Here is a 17,217-nt window from a genome sequence, read left to right on the forward strand (position 1 = left end):
GGCTGACCGTGGAGCAGGAGAAAAACAACCGTTAGCCGCTCTTGTGAGCCAAGTTGTATGAATGAAATCCGACCACAGATCAGCTGGTAAAGTCCAACACATGAGATCTCCGAGGAAGAGCGCCGTGGACGAACAGTGACACTGAAAATGTAGGTACAGCGTGGTGAGAAACCAGTGACATGTTGCTGGTTTTTGTTCGGTTATGAACAGCTCGTCACTGTAGCTAACAGCTCTTCTTGGTCTTCTTCATATCTGACCGATATGACTGCAGTGTATGTGTATTTTTAAGGCTGAAGCGGTAGTAACACTCTGTAGGCTGCTTGTAACGCTACTACAAATGGCAATAAACTAGCATGAATTTTTAAATTAGCAGTCTTGTCTTATGTCATTGACACAATGAACTAGCCAACCCAACCGTGACACGTTTTCAAAGAGTGTTGAATCTATTAGAGATGAAACGGGTTGAATCTCCTCGCTGTCACTTCAGATTTTGTAGTCCTACCTTTTCCTTTTATGGAAGTGGAAGTCTCCTCGCAGCGGTACCCGAATAACACACGGCCGTTTCACATTTGATCAGATCATTCCGCAGAAGAAGAGAAGTCCGGTCGATTTTGTTGGTTTACCTAACTATAAAATTACATTTACTGGATGAAATGAGTGGACTAAATTATTTTATTTTGATAAGACGCAGCAGCAGCAGCATCAGTAACGATAATTGTAGTAGTAACAGTACTACTACAACCACTGTTGCTAAGGTGTTATTTGGTTGTTGTGCCGTGATTAGTGGTTGCTAAGGTGTTACAGGTGGTCAGTAACAACGGACGTGTTACTTTCGCGTATAATAAAACAATTTTTAATCAACATTTTATGTCAAACTACTCATGTCTTTGGTGGTAGCTTCCCTTATTTTGCAATAATGACCGGCTTGCTGTACATTATCCCTTAGTATAGAATTTATATGGAGTCATTCCTGTGTTCCCAGGGTCCTATGTTCCCCAGATTTATATGGCACATAATGGGAACATGACAAAGGGTCCTATGTTCCCCAGTTCTAGGGTTTAGGGTTAGGGTTAGAGACCTTCAAAATCAAATAAAATGATAACCATTGGTTTTGTTGTGTTTATATAGCTGTTTTGAAGCCTGTTCCAATAAAAAAAAACTGGATAATATTTATGAAATATTTTAACTTGAAACGGGTCAAATTTGACCCGAACACAATAGGAGGGTTAATGTGTGTTAACAGAATATTGAACTGGGGAACTTAGGACCCTGGGAACTTAGGACACTGGGAACATAGGACACTGGGAACATAGGACCCTGGGAACATAGATACACTCCCGAATTGTATAATTGTCATTACTACAGAAAGGAAGGGAGAGGGAACTATGATCAAAATGTTTACACATTCTCTCATTATCGAAATAACACTGAAACTTCCTCCTTTTGCTGGGGCCCCCCTACTGTAGAACTTCCTCAGGGACCTTTGGAGGTCCCCAGACCCCACTTTGGGAACCAGTGCAATAGGGCTCTTTTTGGTATAGATACACACAATCCTTCAGGTGCAGCACTGGGAGGTCAGAGGTCAGGGTCGGCTACAGAGAACTGCTCCTCGAGCTGGTAGGGATTCAGTGTCCTGCTCAAAGGCACTTCAGCAGGGCGGCTGCTCGCTGATCCAGGGGCTTGAACCCGTATCTATCTATCTATATAGATTACAGTGCATTTGAAATCAAGTACATACTGTATTTCACAGCATTTTGTTAAGATTCAGCCCCAATTAAGCTGCTGCAGACAACTTTAGAGAATTGGATGGAAACTCACCCAAATAAGTCTTGCCTGGCACACACATTTCAAACCCCCTGACCACTTACCCCGGAAAACCATAAGTGTTATTTCCGTTTTTTTTGTGCAGAATTTAAATATTCATAACACATCTGAAGAGCGACATTAACACTGATGGTCATCAGCTGAAAGGAAACACGTCAAGTCATCAGCAAGACAGCCAGGCTTCGTATCTGATCTCCCGCTTGATTATCAGTCAGCTACCAGTTTCCTCTTGCATCTCTCTAACATCCTTCTTTTTTTTTGTTGTTTTTTGCATGATGTGAGAGTGTGAAATAACTGTTGTGTAGTCAGTACCAAGTTCAGAGCAGTGTGTCAGTCTTGGTGATCTGATATCGGCTTTTGGCCTCGGCTTTCTCCCTCGGTGAGTTTGTATCCACCAGTTTTCTTTACCTGTTGATGCTGGATGATGCTCCAAAGTATCTGGACCACATGCATTTCTTTAATGTCTTTGGATGTGAAATGATACTATGGAAAAAAGAAAAGCTAAACACGGCTTTTTAGTTTGGCGGAGCGCTAGGCTATACAGACATTTTTCCAAACTCATCGCACTTCTTTTATCTCTGTTAGATGATTGTAGGGCGATGATTTTAGAGTGTGTTATTCTTAACATGGAAAATGAGTTATGTGTGACAGTGTTAATTGTCACTGTATGGATGTCTTCCTCCATCTGTTGGCTCACGTTGTACTGCAAAATGCCAAAATTGGATATTGTAGCCTAAAAAGATATAATATATATAATATAATATGAGGCTACAATATGAATTTAGCAGATTTTACACGTACTGGGAAAGTTTTCACCTGTTTACTTCACAGAAATAGGGACAAAAAGTAGGCTGAACCTCATAGGGGTCTGAATAATTTGACCAAAAACACATAACCTAGTTCCAGGCTTAGCAGACTTCATTGACTGGATGTGATGTGTGTCTTCACTACTTCTGAAGAAGCTGTGTGGTAAAATGTTTGAGATAAAGGCCGACTTCCCCATTCAGGCTGGTGAGACGTTGTTGTGACATATTTGACTGAGATAGTGTGAGTGACAGGATGGTGTGCAAGCAAAGAAAATGGATTTAATTTGGGGTAAAATATGACTGTTTTCATCAGCTCAGCTTACTCTGAAAGCTCAGTATTTCTCTACACTTATGTTGCAAAGACAACTGGAGACATTTACTGTAAAAAGTTGTGTTTGCAATTAAACTGAGCTTGATTTCTGAATGATTTTGGAGGCATGAGGTTTTTGTAGGACAGTAATTGTAGGTTATTTTAAGCCTGGATGGATATAACCAGTTAAGTTCAATTCAGACTTTATTCTCCTGTAAGGGAAATTTGGTTAGTAGACAGGGTTTACTGTAAAAAAAAAAACACAGTAAAAACACAAAATAAAAGCACAATAAAACAGATAAGTCGGCTCATTAATAAGTAAATGCGGGAACTTCCACTTTGCCTGTGTACAGTGTATGGTGTGGTGTGTACGCCACTTTTCACACACACACACACACACACACACACACACGAACACTGTTTTAAAAAAAAAGTAGTGTGAGAATGTTTTCCTGTTAAGAAGAGAGATGTCTGTTTTTTATCTCATGGTTGTTCCTAAACCAACAACTCTGTGTGCCCATGCAAGGAGGCTGCCAATGTGTTTGCACTAGCATGCAGTCACACACACTCACACACTCCCTCACACACACACACACACACACACACACACACCCTGACACAGCAGATCTATGCGGTGTAGACATGTGGACATGCAGCCTTGCTTAATATAGTGACAGCAGGGTAATAGAGAGGGCCAAATGTCTCTTCACTTTAGGAAATGATGAAGCTTCGTGACACAAGTTCTGCTGAAATGTTTCTTCAAGTCAGTGTGTGTGTGTGTGTGTGTGTGTGTGTGAGTGTGAGAGTGAGAGAGTGTGTGTGTGTACTGTACATACTGTTTTTACTCTTGGTGTCCCCACAAGTATAGAAAACCCAGAAAAGTGGTAATTTGTGTGTGTATGCATGTACACACACTGTCCACTTTTCACTGCCTTAGAGCTGCAACGATTAATCGATTAGTTGTCAACTATTTTGATAATCGATTAATCGGTTTGAGTAATTTTTTAAGAAAAAATAAAAAATAAAATAAGTCAAAATTCTCTGATTCCAGCTTCTTAAATGTGAATATTTTCTGGTTTCTTTACTCCTCTATGACAGTAAACTGAATATCTTTGGGTTGTGGACAAAACAAGACATTTGAGGACGTCATCTTGGGCTTTGGGAAACACTGATCCACATTTTTTTTTTCTGACATTTTATAGACCAAACAACTAATCGATTAATCGAGAAAATAATCAACAGATTAATCGACAATTAAAATAATCGTTAGTTGCAGCCCTACACTGCCTGAATAACCCAGCAATGTGTTTGAGAAAAGCACTCCTCTAAACCTCAAACATACAGCTGTGTGTGTGTGGTTTTTTTTTTGGTGTTTTCTGCTTCTGCAAGTGAAATTACTGCTCACACATGGTGGATGTAGTTTATGCTTGTTGTGCTGTTTGTCTGTCCTGCATGCAATCAGTTTAAATTGTATTGTTTAAAGTAGTACACTGAGTTTTTTGGGAGTTTGAGCCATTAGTCAACTTCCCTGTTAAGTGATTAGACACCAAAATCATGCATGTGTCCCCGGTAGATCATTGGCTGCAGTGCTCCATGCTGACATTTTAGCATTCAGTATGTTGAGTGATATGAGAAGAAACAAATTCCACTTCAGTTTTTGTTACATAACGATTGAAGCGCTCTAAAAAAAAAAGAGATTTTAAAATGTACTCAGCTGCAGATTTGTCCAGGTTACAGTAGAGAGAGAGAGAGAGATGGACAGTAAAGGTTCCAGTGGAAACCGGGGGGGGGATAGACAGAGAGATTAGAGAGAGAGATCAAGGCTCTAGTTTTATCCTCCTGCTTGTGTCTCGTCTTACAGCAGCACTGAGCTCTGGGATTGTCGATAACTATGTTTAAAAGCAGGTCGCTGCTGGATTACCTGCCTAAACCCCGCTGGAAAAGTAGTGAGACTGTCCTTTCCTCACCTCCACCCGTCTTTCACGTCTCTTTACTAGAAGGGCACTCGGAGAGCGCAGACCTCCGCCAAGGTTCGTGCTATTATTGCTTGTCCGATCCGGATCCGCTCCAAAATGTAATGGGTTCTTCCTTGGCCCGTGCTACACCCTTCCACCAAGTTTCATGAAAATCGGGCCAGTAGTTTTTCCGTAATCCTGCTGACAGACAAACAAACAGACAAATAAACAAACAAACAGCACCGAAAACATAACCTCCTTGGTGGAGGTAATTATACGGTACCTATGGTGTCATACATGTCACAGGTTAATATAGAACTGTAACACCGATGCCACACACAGCATTGTGAATGAGCGAACAGCAGAACGGCACAAAAACGGTAATAGCGTTTTGTTTCGCTGTCCGCATTAAAATCGTTCTGGCCTCAAAAAAAGTCACATTGTATTTCAGCGACATTTCACAGGTAGACTCCGCCTCCAAACTGTGGACTTGTTCTTCCTGTATAGAGAGCCTAAGTCCCTCCCCTTCCGGTGGACCACCATGGGACCTTATTTCGGAAAAAAAATATGTACGGTAGTCAACGGCGAGAGACAAATAATTGTTTTATCCAGTTTGAATGGTGCCATGAATTACACATATGATGTTTTGTCAATTTAAAAGATAATTTTCCAAGTCAAGAAAGTCGCAGTTTGTCGTAAAACTGAAGTATAAGACTGTGAAAATACGTAATTAGAAAGACTACACACCCAAAAGTTGCATAAGTGACGTCAAAAATTTCTCTCTCCACAAGCTGCCCAGAGCCGCTGAAGCTCAGTCCCTCTCAGATAGCAGGAGTATTATACACAACCTGGAAGATAGACAGGATTTAAACTGGTTCAGGATAGTTTTAGTACAGTGGGGGCTAACGTTAACGCCATGCCTTTGTGTTTCCTGTGTTTCCTTCCATGTTGGTGTCGGTGATGTATATTGTGCGAGACGAGAATATGTAGTTCACTGAGCGGTTTCACACAAAACTAACCGTTACTTTACTGTTTTACCACAAACTGCGACAAAATTATCTTTTAAATTGACAAAACATCATATGTGTAATTCATGGCACAATTCAAACAGGATCAAACTATTATTTGTCTCTCGCCGTTGACTACCGTACATATTTTTTCCGAAATAAGGTCCCATGGGGGACAGTGGAAGGGGAGGGGCTTAGGCTCTCTATTCCTACATTACTTAACCCTACATTTTGTTTTCCTTTTTACAGTTTTACAAACAAATCAAGTTTTTCTAATTATGGTTTAGATACTCACTTTCAAGGAAAAAAAAATGGAAAAAGACAGGAAAGAGGGCAAAATAATGTTACCACAGTTTCCACACTGAAAGCTGATTGGTTTCCATCTTGTACCTCGGTGTAGGGCTGAACAATTAATCAAAATTTTATCGAAATCGCAATATGGCCTACTGCAATTTTCAAATCGCAGGAGGCGCAATATTTGTTAAAGGCGAAATGTGTGTCATAATACCATTTTAAATTAAATATTGTGGTGCTGCAGAGATGTCCTGGCCTACACATCATATTCTACAGACTTAAGAAAACATCTTTGTTTGGTACAGATCCCCGCAAAAATCACACCATAATCATTTCAATAAGTTTTTCAATGAAAATGAGAATAATGATGTAAAAAATTATCATTCCCTCTAATATCGCAAATCATATCGCAATTGCAATATCAGTCAAAATAATCGCAATTAGATATTTTTTCAAAATTGTTCAGCCCTACCTCGGTGTCAGATCACTATGTCAAGAGTTTTTCCAAAGTGATGTCGTCAGGCGTTCACTTGCTCTCAGTATGTGAGGAGCCGGTGTAACACCTGAGAGAGCGTTCTGCACCATGATTATGGGAACAGCAGTGATGCAACAGGCACAAGGTGCATCTTAATACCGTCTGTAGCACCCAAGGACCATCATCACAGTGAGGAACACCCTCTTAGGTGTTATGGTCACAGTAAAGAAGGCTTTCATAGGCATTATGGTTTTTACACAACAGTTACCAACGCATGTGTCCTTTCTGAAATGTTTTCTTCAAAGTAGTCTACATACATACTTAAAAAAGAAATTGCAAACTACCTGGTTACCAATAAAGCATGGCTTGCAATGCATCTTTGATCAATCAGATTTCTTGGCTGGAACTACCTGTTGTGTAATACAGAGTTGGGCGTAATCAACAACAAACAACAACAAAACGGAGAACTGCATGTACGGAAGATATTTTCTAAATGAAACTTTAGCCATATGTTGCATGGAATGGTCATCTGAATTTGTATTTGAGGTCAGCTCCATTTCATTTTCGGCCTTTTAGAGATTGGATTTATATATTTGGTAACACTTTACAATAAGGGTCACTAAGTTAAGGGTTAGTTAATGCTTATTAAACATTAACTAACCATTAAACCGTTGCAGAAGCAGAAAACTGTTAAATTAACAGTTAACTAATGTGTCTGATAATCATTTACTAATGGTGTTCATGTTAATTAAGGTATTAATTTATACAGTATTTAATAGTCATCTTTATAAACTATTAAATAATGTATAAATTAATACCTTAGTTAACATGAACACATTAGTAAATTACACATTAGTTAACTGTTAATTAAGGGTTAGTTGATGCTTATTAAGCATTAACTAACCCTTAGTGACCCTTATTGTAAAGTGTTACCATATATTTTAAATTCAGTCAATCTCAAATAGGAAGGCGTAGGAGTTGAATGAAAACTGACTTAGTTAAACCCTGATTACCGCAGGTCTGAACCGACGGCATCAGCAAACTCCACGTCGGAGGCAGGAGCCGGGCCGAGCGTTGACCCGCACCCCGTCCCGAGCGTTGACCCGCACCCCGTCCCGACATCAGACCGTCAGACAGAACCTGTTAAGAAAATCCATGAGATCTCCACATTGGACGCAGAAGTCACAGGGAAGCTCCACGCCGTCCCAACAAGAAGCAGGGAAACAGAAGCTGCAGACAAACCCCACGGAGACCCTTCATCGGACTCGGAGCGTCCGGAGAAGATCCGCTCGGTCCCGATCCACCGGCGCCCGGACCTGCTGGCTCCCTGCGCCGACCTGGTGAACTCGGAGTGGCAGAGGAGCCGGGCGGCGCGGGTCCACTCCCTCCAGAAGTCCTGTCCGGAGTTCCCCGTCTGCCTGGTCCTCCTGCGGGGCTCCGGAGACGCAGAGCGGCTGCTGGGCCACGCCCGGCTGTCCCGGGTCGTGGGTCACGGGGGCAGCCTGTTCGTGGAGTCGGTGGTCGTGTCGAGGGCGGAGCGGGGGCGGGGCTACGGCCGGACGCTCATGGAGGAGACGGAGCGCTACGCCCGGAGCCGCGGGTTCAGGCGGCTGTGCCTGACCACGCACGATAAGCAGCGCTTCTACGGCCACCTCGGCTACGTGCTGTCCGCGCCCGTGCAGAGCGCCGGCGCCATGACGACGTTCGTTCCCATGGAGATGCTGCTGAGGTTTTCCAGGATGCCGGGCGGAGAGGCGAGCGCGGGGACGCAGACACAAACAAAGATGGACGCTCAAATGCCACAGAGGAACGGAGACTCGGGAGACGCTTGTGTTGGACCTTCTCCTTCTAGTTTACCTCCGCCTCTTCCTCCTCCTCCTCCTCCTCCTCCACCTCCTGCCTCTATCCCTCCTCCACCTCCTCCTCTTCTTCCTCCTCCTCCTCCTCCTCCTCCTCCACCTCCTGCCTCTATCCCTCCTCCTCCCCCTCCCTCCATCCCTCCTCCCCCTCCTCAGTCCGCAGGGCTGCAGGTAGTTCAGACTCTGACTGAAACTCCCTACAGAGACGCCAAGGGAGTCTCCATCTTCTGGATGCATAAAGACATCTGACACACACACACACACACACATATACACACACACACACATGAATGTTCACATATGCACACACCAAAAGACAGAAAGACACACACAAAAGCACACACACAATCGCTCGCTCTCTCACACACAGCAATCGTTATCGGAGGCATGACAGAATCTGGAAAAAACTACAGACAGGCAGCTACTCTGGAAAACCAAAGAAGTACAGAAATCACTCAAGCATTCACACTTCCTCTGCAGATTTAGATACATAACTACACACACACACACACACACATATCACAGTCTGTGGAGCGTCTTCTGGTTCACTACTGAAGACAGTGGAGCCAAAGAATGTCACGCCACACACACACACACACACTGATGATCTCATGCACAATGATCTCATGTACTGCCAAAGACAGATTGTTTCAAACAGGATGTGAGTCTCTGTCTTGAGTTGAAATGGTGTGATACTTGAACACATGTGGAGGACATGAGCTTGAACTTGTGTTTGACATGGGTTCATGAACAGGAGGTCACAGGTTTGAATTCATAGACCGATTCATAGATTGTTACTGAAATGGAAAAGACTTCTGTGTTTATGTTTGCTGTGCAGATTGGAGGCAGAAATAAATGTATTGGTTGAATGAAACCTTCAATGGACGGAGCCAAATTACTGAAGAAGAGAAATGTTTAGAGATAAACACCAATCTGCATTTGCTGCTGCTATAAAATTATATGACTGAAGTGTAATTTTAATATTAAACTGTGGGTTTGAATGTGCCTTGTTGAACTGCCAAAGTACTGTAGCCTTATTAAAGTTTTGAAGATGCGTTATTTTGATAAGACTGAAAAACCTAAGCAATATGATCTCTGATCTTTCAGTCATGTTGGTGAAATAAAGAGAATTTTATTCAATTTAATAATTTTGACTTGTGTTTATTTTGTCATTTTTTTCAGCTGTCATGATTTCAAATCATCAATGATAAGCTTTACAGGTTCTTGAAAGGTGCAAACAACCAACTGCATGGCTATTATATTTATCATAGATTATGATTTGCTATTTATTCCTTTAATGTTCATTATTCATTACTAGAACACACTAGGTATACATTAAACAGGAATGCCACTACATTTAAGTCATATTTTATATTAATTAACCGTATTTTATATGGTATTTGTGTATATATTATTATATGTGTATTATATTATATGTATTGTATTATATGTATTATATATGTATTATATTATGTGTATATTAAGATGTCCATCCTAATGTAAGAAAGCTCTAAAAAAAAAAGCATAAAAAAAGTGAAGATAAAGCTGGTTTGTACATTTGATTACAGTGTGCATGTGCCTCAAACAGCACACACACACACACACACACAAGCCTCATAACATGTGTGATGTGTTTGCTGTCTTCTGGATTTATCTGTATTCATACTCTTTGTTGACTGTAAAGCAATGCACTGACAAACCCTGTTTTGTTAGAAGCGCTTCATGTATAAATCTGACCGTCTGTTTCTGTGTCTTGTCAGGGAGGAAACATCACAGGGTGAGCAGCCATGGAGCTGTCTCACCTCCCTCTCTCCATCCTCCTCCTCCTCCTCCTCCCTCCCCTACCTTGCTCCTCCCTGTCTCGGCCCTCTGCCCACGGAGCCCCCCGCCTCCTCCACGCCCCGCTCCCCGGCCTGGCCGCCGCCGGTCCGGTTCTGCAGGACCGGCCGTTCGTGGTGGTGTGGAACATGCCGACGTCACGCTGCCAGAAACGCTACGGCGTCCAGCTGGACCTGGGAGACTTCGACATCGTGGAAAACCAACGGCAGAGCTTCCAGGGACAGGTGAGTCACATGGTGGCACTAATGTGATGAGTCAAGTCTGCAGAGTACCTCCTGTCTCTTCTTGAGTCCTGTTCAGGTGGATCTGTTTCTACTGCTACAGCCAATCAGCATTAAGAACTTAATTATATAGATTAAGGTGTACAACAGTAGAGCTGGAACAGAAACTTGCAGGACAGGAGGCACTTGAGGACTGGATTGGGAAACACTGCTTTTGGGAAATTCTCTTTTCACTTGCCCCAAAAAGTACTAGGCTCGACCAATATGGGGATTTGAAGGTTGACAATCAATCAATACGAATATTTTTGGACTAAAGTTGATGATATATTTTGTGCCAATATTCTGTGTATTGTATTTTGACCATTTCCATGCTCAAACATTCCCAATGATATCGCTCTGAAACAGAAAAGTCCCTAATCTTTTATTGTGTATATAGTATTGTTTATTTATTTATCTTGAGTATACAAACTGTGTTTCTCTAATTGACTAGGCGTCCAGGCTATATGTTGTGTTTCAGTTGTTGTGTTTGTTCTATAAACGTAAAATTTGGGTACATATATGTACATATGTTGAGCATGTATGTATAATATTCTCAGGTAGGTATGCATGCAAGTGCCTGTGGGTGTGTATGGATGTTGTAAGTCTATGCATACCTGTTAACTGTGCCTTAAATACTATTTATATTTTTGTATGACCCACTGCACATTTTGTATTTTCTAAAAAATTCCAATAAACAAAGTTGTGAAAAAAAAAAAAAAAAGATATCTCTCTGAGGCATATCTTAGTTAAATTCTTGAACGCCTCAGAGTAAAAAAAAAAATGCCTTGTGAATTCCTGTGAAGACACTTTCCCTGACAATCCTCAAAATTTTACATGACAAATTCTTTAAATCTTCCAGAAAATGAGCATCTTCTACCGTGACCACCTGGGGAAGTATCCGTACCTGTCCCGGGGCGGCGAGAGGGTGAACGGGGGGCTGCCGCAGCGGGGCGACCTCGCCGCTCACCTCGCCCTCGCCGAGACGCAGATCTCCGGCCTGCTGCGGCCCAACTTCACCGGTTTGGCCGTCATCGACTGGGAGGAGTGGCGGCCGCTGTGGGAGGGAAACTTCGGGAGCAAGACGGCGTACCGGCGGCTGTCGAACTCGCTGGTGAGACGGGAGAAACCGGATCTGACGGAGAAGGAGGTGAGAGCCGTGGCGAGGCGGGAGTTTGAGAAGAGCGCCCGGGAGTTCATGGAGGAGATGCTGCGGCTGGGGGTCAGAGTTCATCCCAAGGGACTCTGGGGGTTTTATGGGTTCCCCGCCTGCTTCAATAAGCACACGAGAACGACAGGTAGGCTAAACATGAACCGTGTGTTCACACTGCGAGCAACTTGGATGATCGACTGCGGTACAAAGTTTTGACCAAGAAAAATAAGCAAAGTATTTAAACAAATCATGTATTTTTCACTGCTTTGGTATCGCCTTTCATAACGTTACATTGCGGTGATGAGTTCACACAGCTAGCAACCGCTAATTAGGGTAGAAAATTAAAAAATCTATCAAAAATCTGTAAAATGGCTTGAGAGATTACATTGACCCATCAATGTGACTGTTCTCCAAGCATCGTTTTTGAGACGTTTATTCCAGCAGTCTTTCAAATATAAGAGAACTGGGAAGCTTTGAATGGCTGGAATCAACTTGCCAGGAGTAACTACTGATACAATAAACTGTCAAATCACATTAGAAGGGAAACAAGGAAGTGCGGAAATCTGATTGGCTGTCGATGACTGATGACTGATGACCAATGATCGATGACCGATGACCGTGAAGACTTTTCTCAGCTAGCAAGATTACTGTTGACTGTTGGCTGAGTTTCCCTGGTCGCTCAGCTCTAAAGGAAATGAATGAACTTCCAGTGATCGTGTTGCTCGCAGTGTGAGCACAATAACACACACACACACACACACACACACGGACACACACATGCCTATTTGTTTGTTTAATCACTGTCTTTTTCTCTCTCTCATGCTCTCTCTCACTGACACACACACACACACACCACATGAAGCCCCATATCGACTGTGACAAGGTACAGACTCCTCGATCACATTCTTCTAGATTAAAAGTGTCAGACTGTCTCTTTAATTACTCTGAAATTAATTCATTAATTCATTCACACTGTACACCAGTCAGCATCACTCTCTTCACCACCCATTTAGCATTCAAATACCAGAGGTGGGGACTTGAGTCACAATTTTAATTGCTTGAGACTTGACTTGGGACTCAACTTTGACTTGTGCTTTGACGACTTGAAAAGGTTTCTAAAGTCTTGACTTGAGATCTTGTGTTTGTGTAAATGACTTAGATTGAAAGCGATGAGATTTGTTCCAGCAGACAACTGAATTTAAATTCTGTTTTCTGAATTTGTATGGAATGATTGAATTTATTGAAGTTGAAACTGATTATAGAAATCAAACTCATGATGCTCTTACCAAGTTTTTATCCTATTAAAACCATATCGCATTGAAAAGTCCTAGATATTTAGTTTTCTTTAAGATATTAAATTGATACTGACTCTTGATTTGGTCTGACTTGGTGTTCTACATTTTGACTTGTGACTTGACTTGAGACCTGACATTAATGACGTTGACTTGACTTGGACTTGACTTGGTGTTCTACCTTTAGACTTGAGCCTTGTGCCTCAAGACTTGAGACTGACGTTGTTCCTGAGCATCATTTCTAAGCCTAATATAATTGGTCCGGGGGATTTAAAGTGTCCTGTGTTGTTTTGTGTGTGTGATCAGATGGCAGCTACACAGGCCGCTGCCACCCAGGCACCAGGCAGCAGAACGACCGGCTGGCCTGGCTGTGGCAGCGCTCCACGGCTCTCTATCCCAGCATTTACCTGCCACACAGACTGGCCGGCTCCAGGGAGGCGGCTCTGCTGGTCAGGTACTGTACAGAGAAACATACAGGATACATGTATGTTCACAGGAACTCAACTGGTGCAATCATACAAATAGCTTGGGATATAGATTCTACATTAGCATCATTCAAGAAATTGGATTTGTTTAATAGAAAATAGAAAATGATGTTGGAAAAAAAACATTGTTCAGTCCTCCGTCATGTCCGTGTTTGATTATGGAGACATTTTCTATTTGCATGCTTCCCCCCTCTATATTGAAACTATTGGTTTCAGGTTGCCCCACTTTTTGCACTTTATTACAAGAGATATATTTCACAGTCAAAATTGTGATTTACATAAACAAGTTGGTTGGTTATCAGGGAAATGAATTGCATTATACAGTATTTATCTGTAAGACTGTACTTTTGAATCTTCTCCTATAACTCACACCTCTTCTGTCTTTTAAATCCAGTATACTTTTAAATTCTCTGCACATGAATTCATTTTTGGTTCTATGCAGCTTATAATTGAAGCAGACTAAAAACATTTTGAAATAAGAATTTCTTGTCCCCCTAAATTATTTTAAAGCTGATATGTCATTTTTTTTTTACGTTGTTTACGAGTGCTCCTTATAGTTCTTTAACTTGTTTGTTGTTGACTGTTTGGCCGCTGGAACGTGTGACTGAATTATATTTTCTTTATTCTTTATTATATTTATGAAGGGTTTTTGTTCTCAGGTTAAATTAGAGCCATGAAACAAAAACCAGATTGAATCATTGAGGATCAGGAAGTTGTTTTCCTCTTACTGCCTTGTTAAAAATGGATTTGATTTGATGATCATTTCTCTCTTGTTGAACAGACACAGGCTGCTGGAGGCTTTGAGGGTGGCATCAGTTTGGCGCCATGGCAACAATGCCAGCCACGCCACGCCCGTCCTTCCCTACACCAGGCTGGCCTTCACACACACTCTCCACTTCCTCAATAAGGTATGATGCACACACACACACACACACACACTCACACACACCACTTCTTCAATAAGCACCTCAAACGTGTAATTAATTACAAATAGGTTTGTTATCTTTTTTACACACACAAACACATCTGTGACTATATGTGGCAGGACAGATTAAGAAGACAGGAGTATGTGTGTGTGTGTGTGTGTGTGTGTGTGTGTGTGTGTGTGTGTACAGACAGACCTGGAGCACACACTGGGGGAGAGTGCAGCTGTGGGGGCAGCAGGAGTAGTGCTGTGGGGAGAGATGAAATTCGCCAAATCCAAGGTAAGTGTTTGAGAAAAACCTATTTTATATGTGTGTGTGTGTGTGTGTGTGTGCGTGTGTGTGTGTGTGTGTGTGTGTATGACCCTCTCCTCCTCTCCCCTCCAGTGTCAGTGCCTCCTCCTCAGAAACTACATCCGCTCCGTCTTGGGCCCGTACGTCCGATCGCTGAGGTCCGACACCCGGCGCTGTAGCCTCCGGCGTTGCTACGGCAACGGGCGCTGCGCCAGGCGAAGCCCCGGCTCCGGTCACATGATCTCTTCGGCTACGGCCTCCGACCCTAATGAGGCCAACCTCCTCCCTGACCCCTCCCGTGAACTTCGACTTTTCCACGACCGCTTCGTGTGTCGGTGCTACGAGGGCTGGACCGGACAGAAATGTGAAGAGAAGAAGAAGAAGAAGAAGAAGAAGAAGCCTGGGAGCGGTTTGGCTTCCAACTCGCTTTAGTCACATGATTTTGATCTTGTACTGAAAAATAAACAACGAGCCATTATGATCAGCGGTTTTGGTTTTACTTCTTTTTTAACACTAGAAAGACCAAGCTGTGCTCAACTGAATGTTAAAATTGAAAAACCTCAGCTTTAAAAATGTCCCTCCATGACTTTCTCTAAACCCAATTTCTGTATAAACCAAGTCAATTCATAACTTGCAGGCCTATCCCTTCGACCAGTGGTTCTCAACGTGGGGTCCGGGCACCACCAGGGGTCCTTGAGGGGGTTCCAGCGGGTCCCCAGCAAATTGATGAATTGTTAAACTTCATTATTTTCTTTACAATAAGTTAACACTGTTAGAGAATGTAGAAGAATGATTATTTTAGTCATAGTTTCACTGTTATCTCTACCTGCAATATAGATAATCATGGAATTCTGAAATATATTCTACAAATATTCTCAGATTTGGGTCCAAGAGTCAAAATCTCATCAAATGGGGGGTCTGTGGCTCTTATGTGGACTAAATTAGGAGTCCTTGATATGAAAAAGGTTGAGAATCACTGCCGTAGACCCTCAAATCCACCGACCTTTCTAGAGTGAGGAATGACAAGACTAAGCTTCAACATTATATTTTTCACTCTATCATGCTTTTATTTGAATCTTTCTGTGCCCGGCCGGACAGCCAGCATGACCAGTATCCTCTTTAGGGAATCTAGCTCTTACAAACTGTTTATACAGATGTCATTGGTCAATGTTATTGTTGTTATTTCCCGCTGTAAATACTAGGTGGGGAGAGAAACTTACAGGCGCTTGGATTTATGAATATCTGTAAAAGCACTTTGTAACTCTGTTTTGAAAAATGTTATATCACTTAAGGTTATTATTATTACAGCAGTACATTATCTGAATTTTACGGAAGCCGAGAACGGCCGTGCTTGCAATTATTTTTTTAATGCCGTTATCTCGAGATCACAAGTTAATTATTTCGTTATCTCGACATAACAAAGCTTGTTTTCTCGAGATAACGGGTTAATTTATCTCGTTATCTCGAGAAAACAAAAGGCCGATTTCTCGAGATAACGAGATAATTTATCACGAGAAAACGACTTTTGTTTTCTCGAGATCACGGGATAATTATGGAGAACTCGAAAATGAGTGTCTGGTTCGTTTGATCACACCTGATTTCAGCCTTCAAGATCACTGTCATGACTGTCGGGGAGGATTCATAACTGAACAGGAAGTCAAGGCATAAATGGGTATTTTTGTTTGCTGCAGTTACGATTTTCATCTTAAATCAGTTGCTACAGTTGTCCAGACGCCATCTATGCATGCTGGCATGGCACTCCTGATCTCTGATAAACATTATAAGTAATAAGAGGAAACGACATTTTGTTTTCTCGTGATAACCGGTTAATTATCTCGTAATCTTGAGATAACAAAGCTTGTTTTCTCGAGATCACAAGATAATTAACTCGTGATCGTGAGATAACGGCATTAAAAAAAATAATTGCAAGCACGGCCGTTCTCGGCTTCCGTAGAATTGACTATTCCCAGTAAAAACTTAAAAAACATGACGTGAATACACACAGTTCATGAATTGTTAATGAGCTGAATCAGTGAGAATTATCCACTCATATTATTCTCATTCAAACATTTAGAAGATGGAACATTTACTGATTGCTTTGCTTACATGTCAGTCCAAGAGAAGAAAAACAGTATTTAATGTTTATTATGCATTTAATATTTAATGCTAACACGTGGGGTGATGTCATCAGCCCTCTCTCAGTATCAGCCTGTTCTTTCAGAAAAGAGAACAAAACAACAGGAATACATAGAGGCTAATAAATACCTGTTTTAAAAGGTGTATTGTCTGTGTTAATATATTTCATAATTAACATCACAGTCAGTTTTCACCTTCTGTCAGTTCAACTCATTTTCACTTTGTGCCATTCCACAAGAGTTTCATTCCACAATTTGCTCAGCATATTCAGAATATCTCAGAATATATTCAGTCTGGTTCAACCAATG

The 17,217-nt window shown here is 41.9% G+C and overlaps 2 protein-coding genes across 3 annotated transcripts; both read left to right on the forward strand.

Annotated features, from left to right (window-relative positions):
- The first annotated feature begins 19 nt into the window (after nucleotides 1-19).
- hyal3 (hyaluronidase 3) lies at nucleotides 20-15,242 on the forward strand. 2 transcript variants are annotated; one of them, XM_071533729.1, is made up of 7 exons: nucleotides 20-149; nucleotides 10,291-10,593; nucleotides 11,489-11,924; nucleotides 13,378-13,525; nucleotides 14,338-14,464; nucleotides 14,672-14,761; nucleotides 14,867-15,242. In XM_071533729.1, the coding sequence occupies exons 2-7, from the start codon at nucleotides 10,318-10,320 to the stop codon at nucleotides 15,203-15,205; spliced, it is 1,416 nt and encodes a 471-aa protein (XP_071389830.1). In that variant the 5' UTR covers nucleotides 20-149; nucleotides 10,291-10,317; the 3' UTR covers nucleotides 15,206-15,242. The 2 variants fall into 2 exon arrangements, with proteins under 2 accessions (XP_071389830.1, XP_071389829.1); XM_071533728.1 differs by lacking the exon at nucleotides 20-149 and adding an exon at nucleotides 2,076-2,203.
- Nucleotides 2,799-8,779, forward strand: LOC139656219 (N-alpha-acetyltransferase 80). Its single transcript, XM_071533722.1, has 2 exons — nucleotides 2,799-2,835; nucleotides 7,710-8,779. Exons 1-2 carry the CDS (start codon nucleotides 2,799-2,801, stop codon nucleotides 8,777-8,779), a joined length of 1,107 nt encoding a protein of 368 aa, XP_071389823.1.
- Nucleotides 15,243-17,217: the final 1,975 nt, after the last annotated feature.

This window comes from Centroberyx affinis, unplaced genomic scaffold (assembly GCF_046629955.1).
Source record: "Centroberyx affinis isolate AG114_WGS23_722 - 3 ecotype Tasmania unplaced genomic scaffold, CSIRO-AGI_Caff_v1 ptg002412l_1, whole genome shotgun sequence".
NCBI classification, from domain to species: Eukaryota; Metazoa; Chordata; class Actinopteri; order Beryciformes; family Berycidae; genus Centroberyx; species Centroberyx affinis.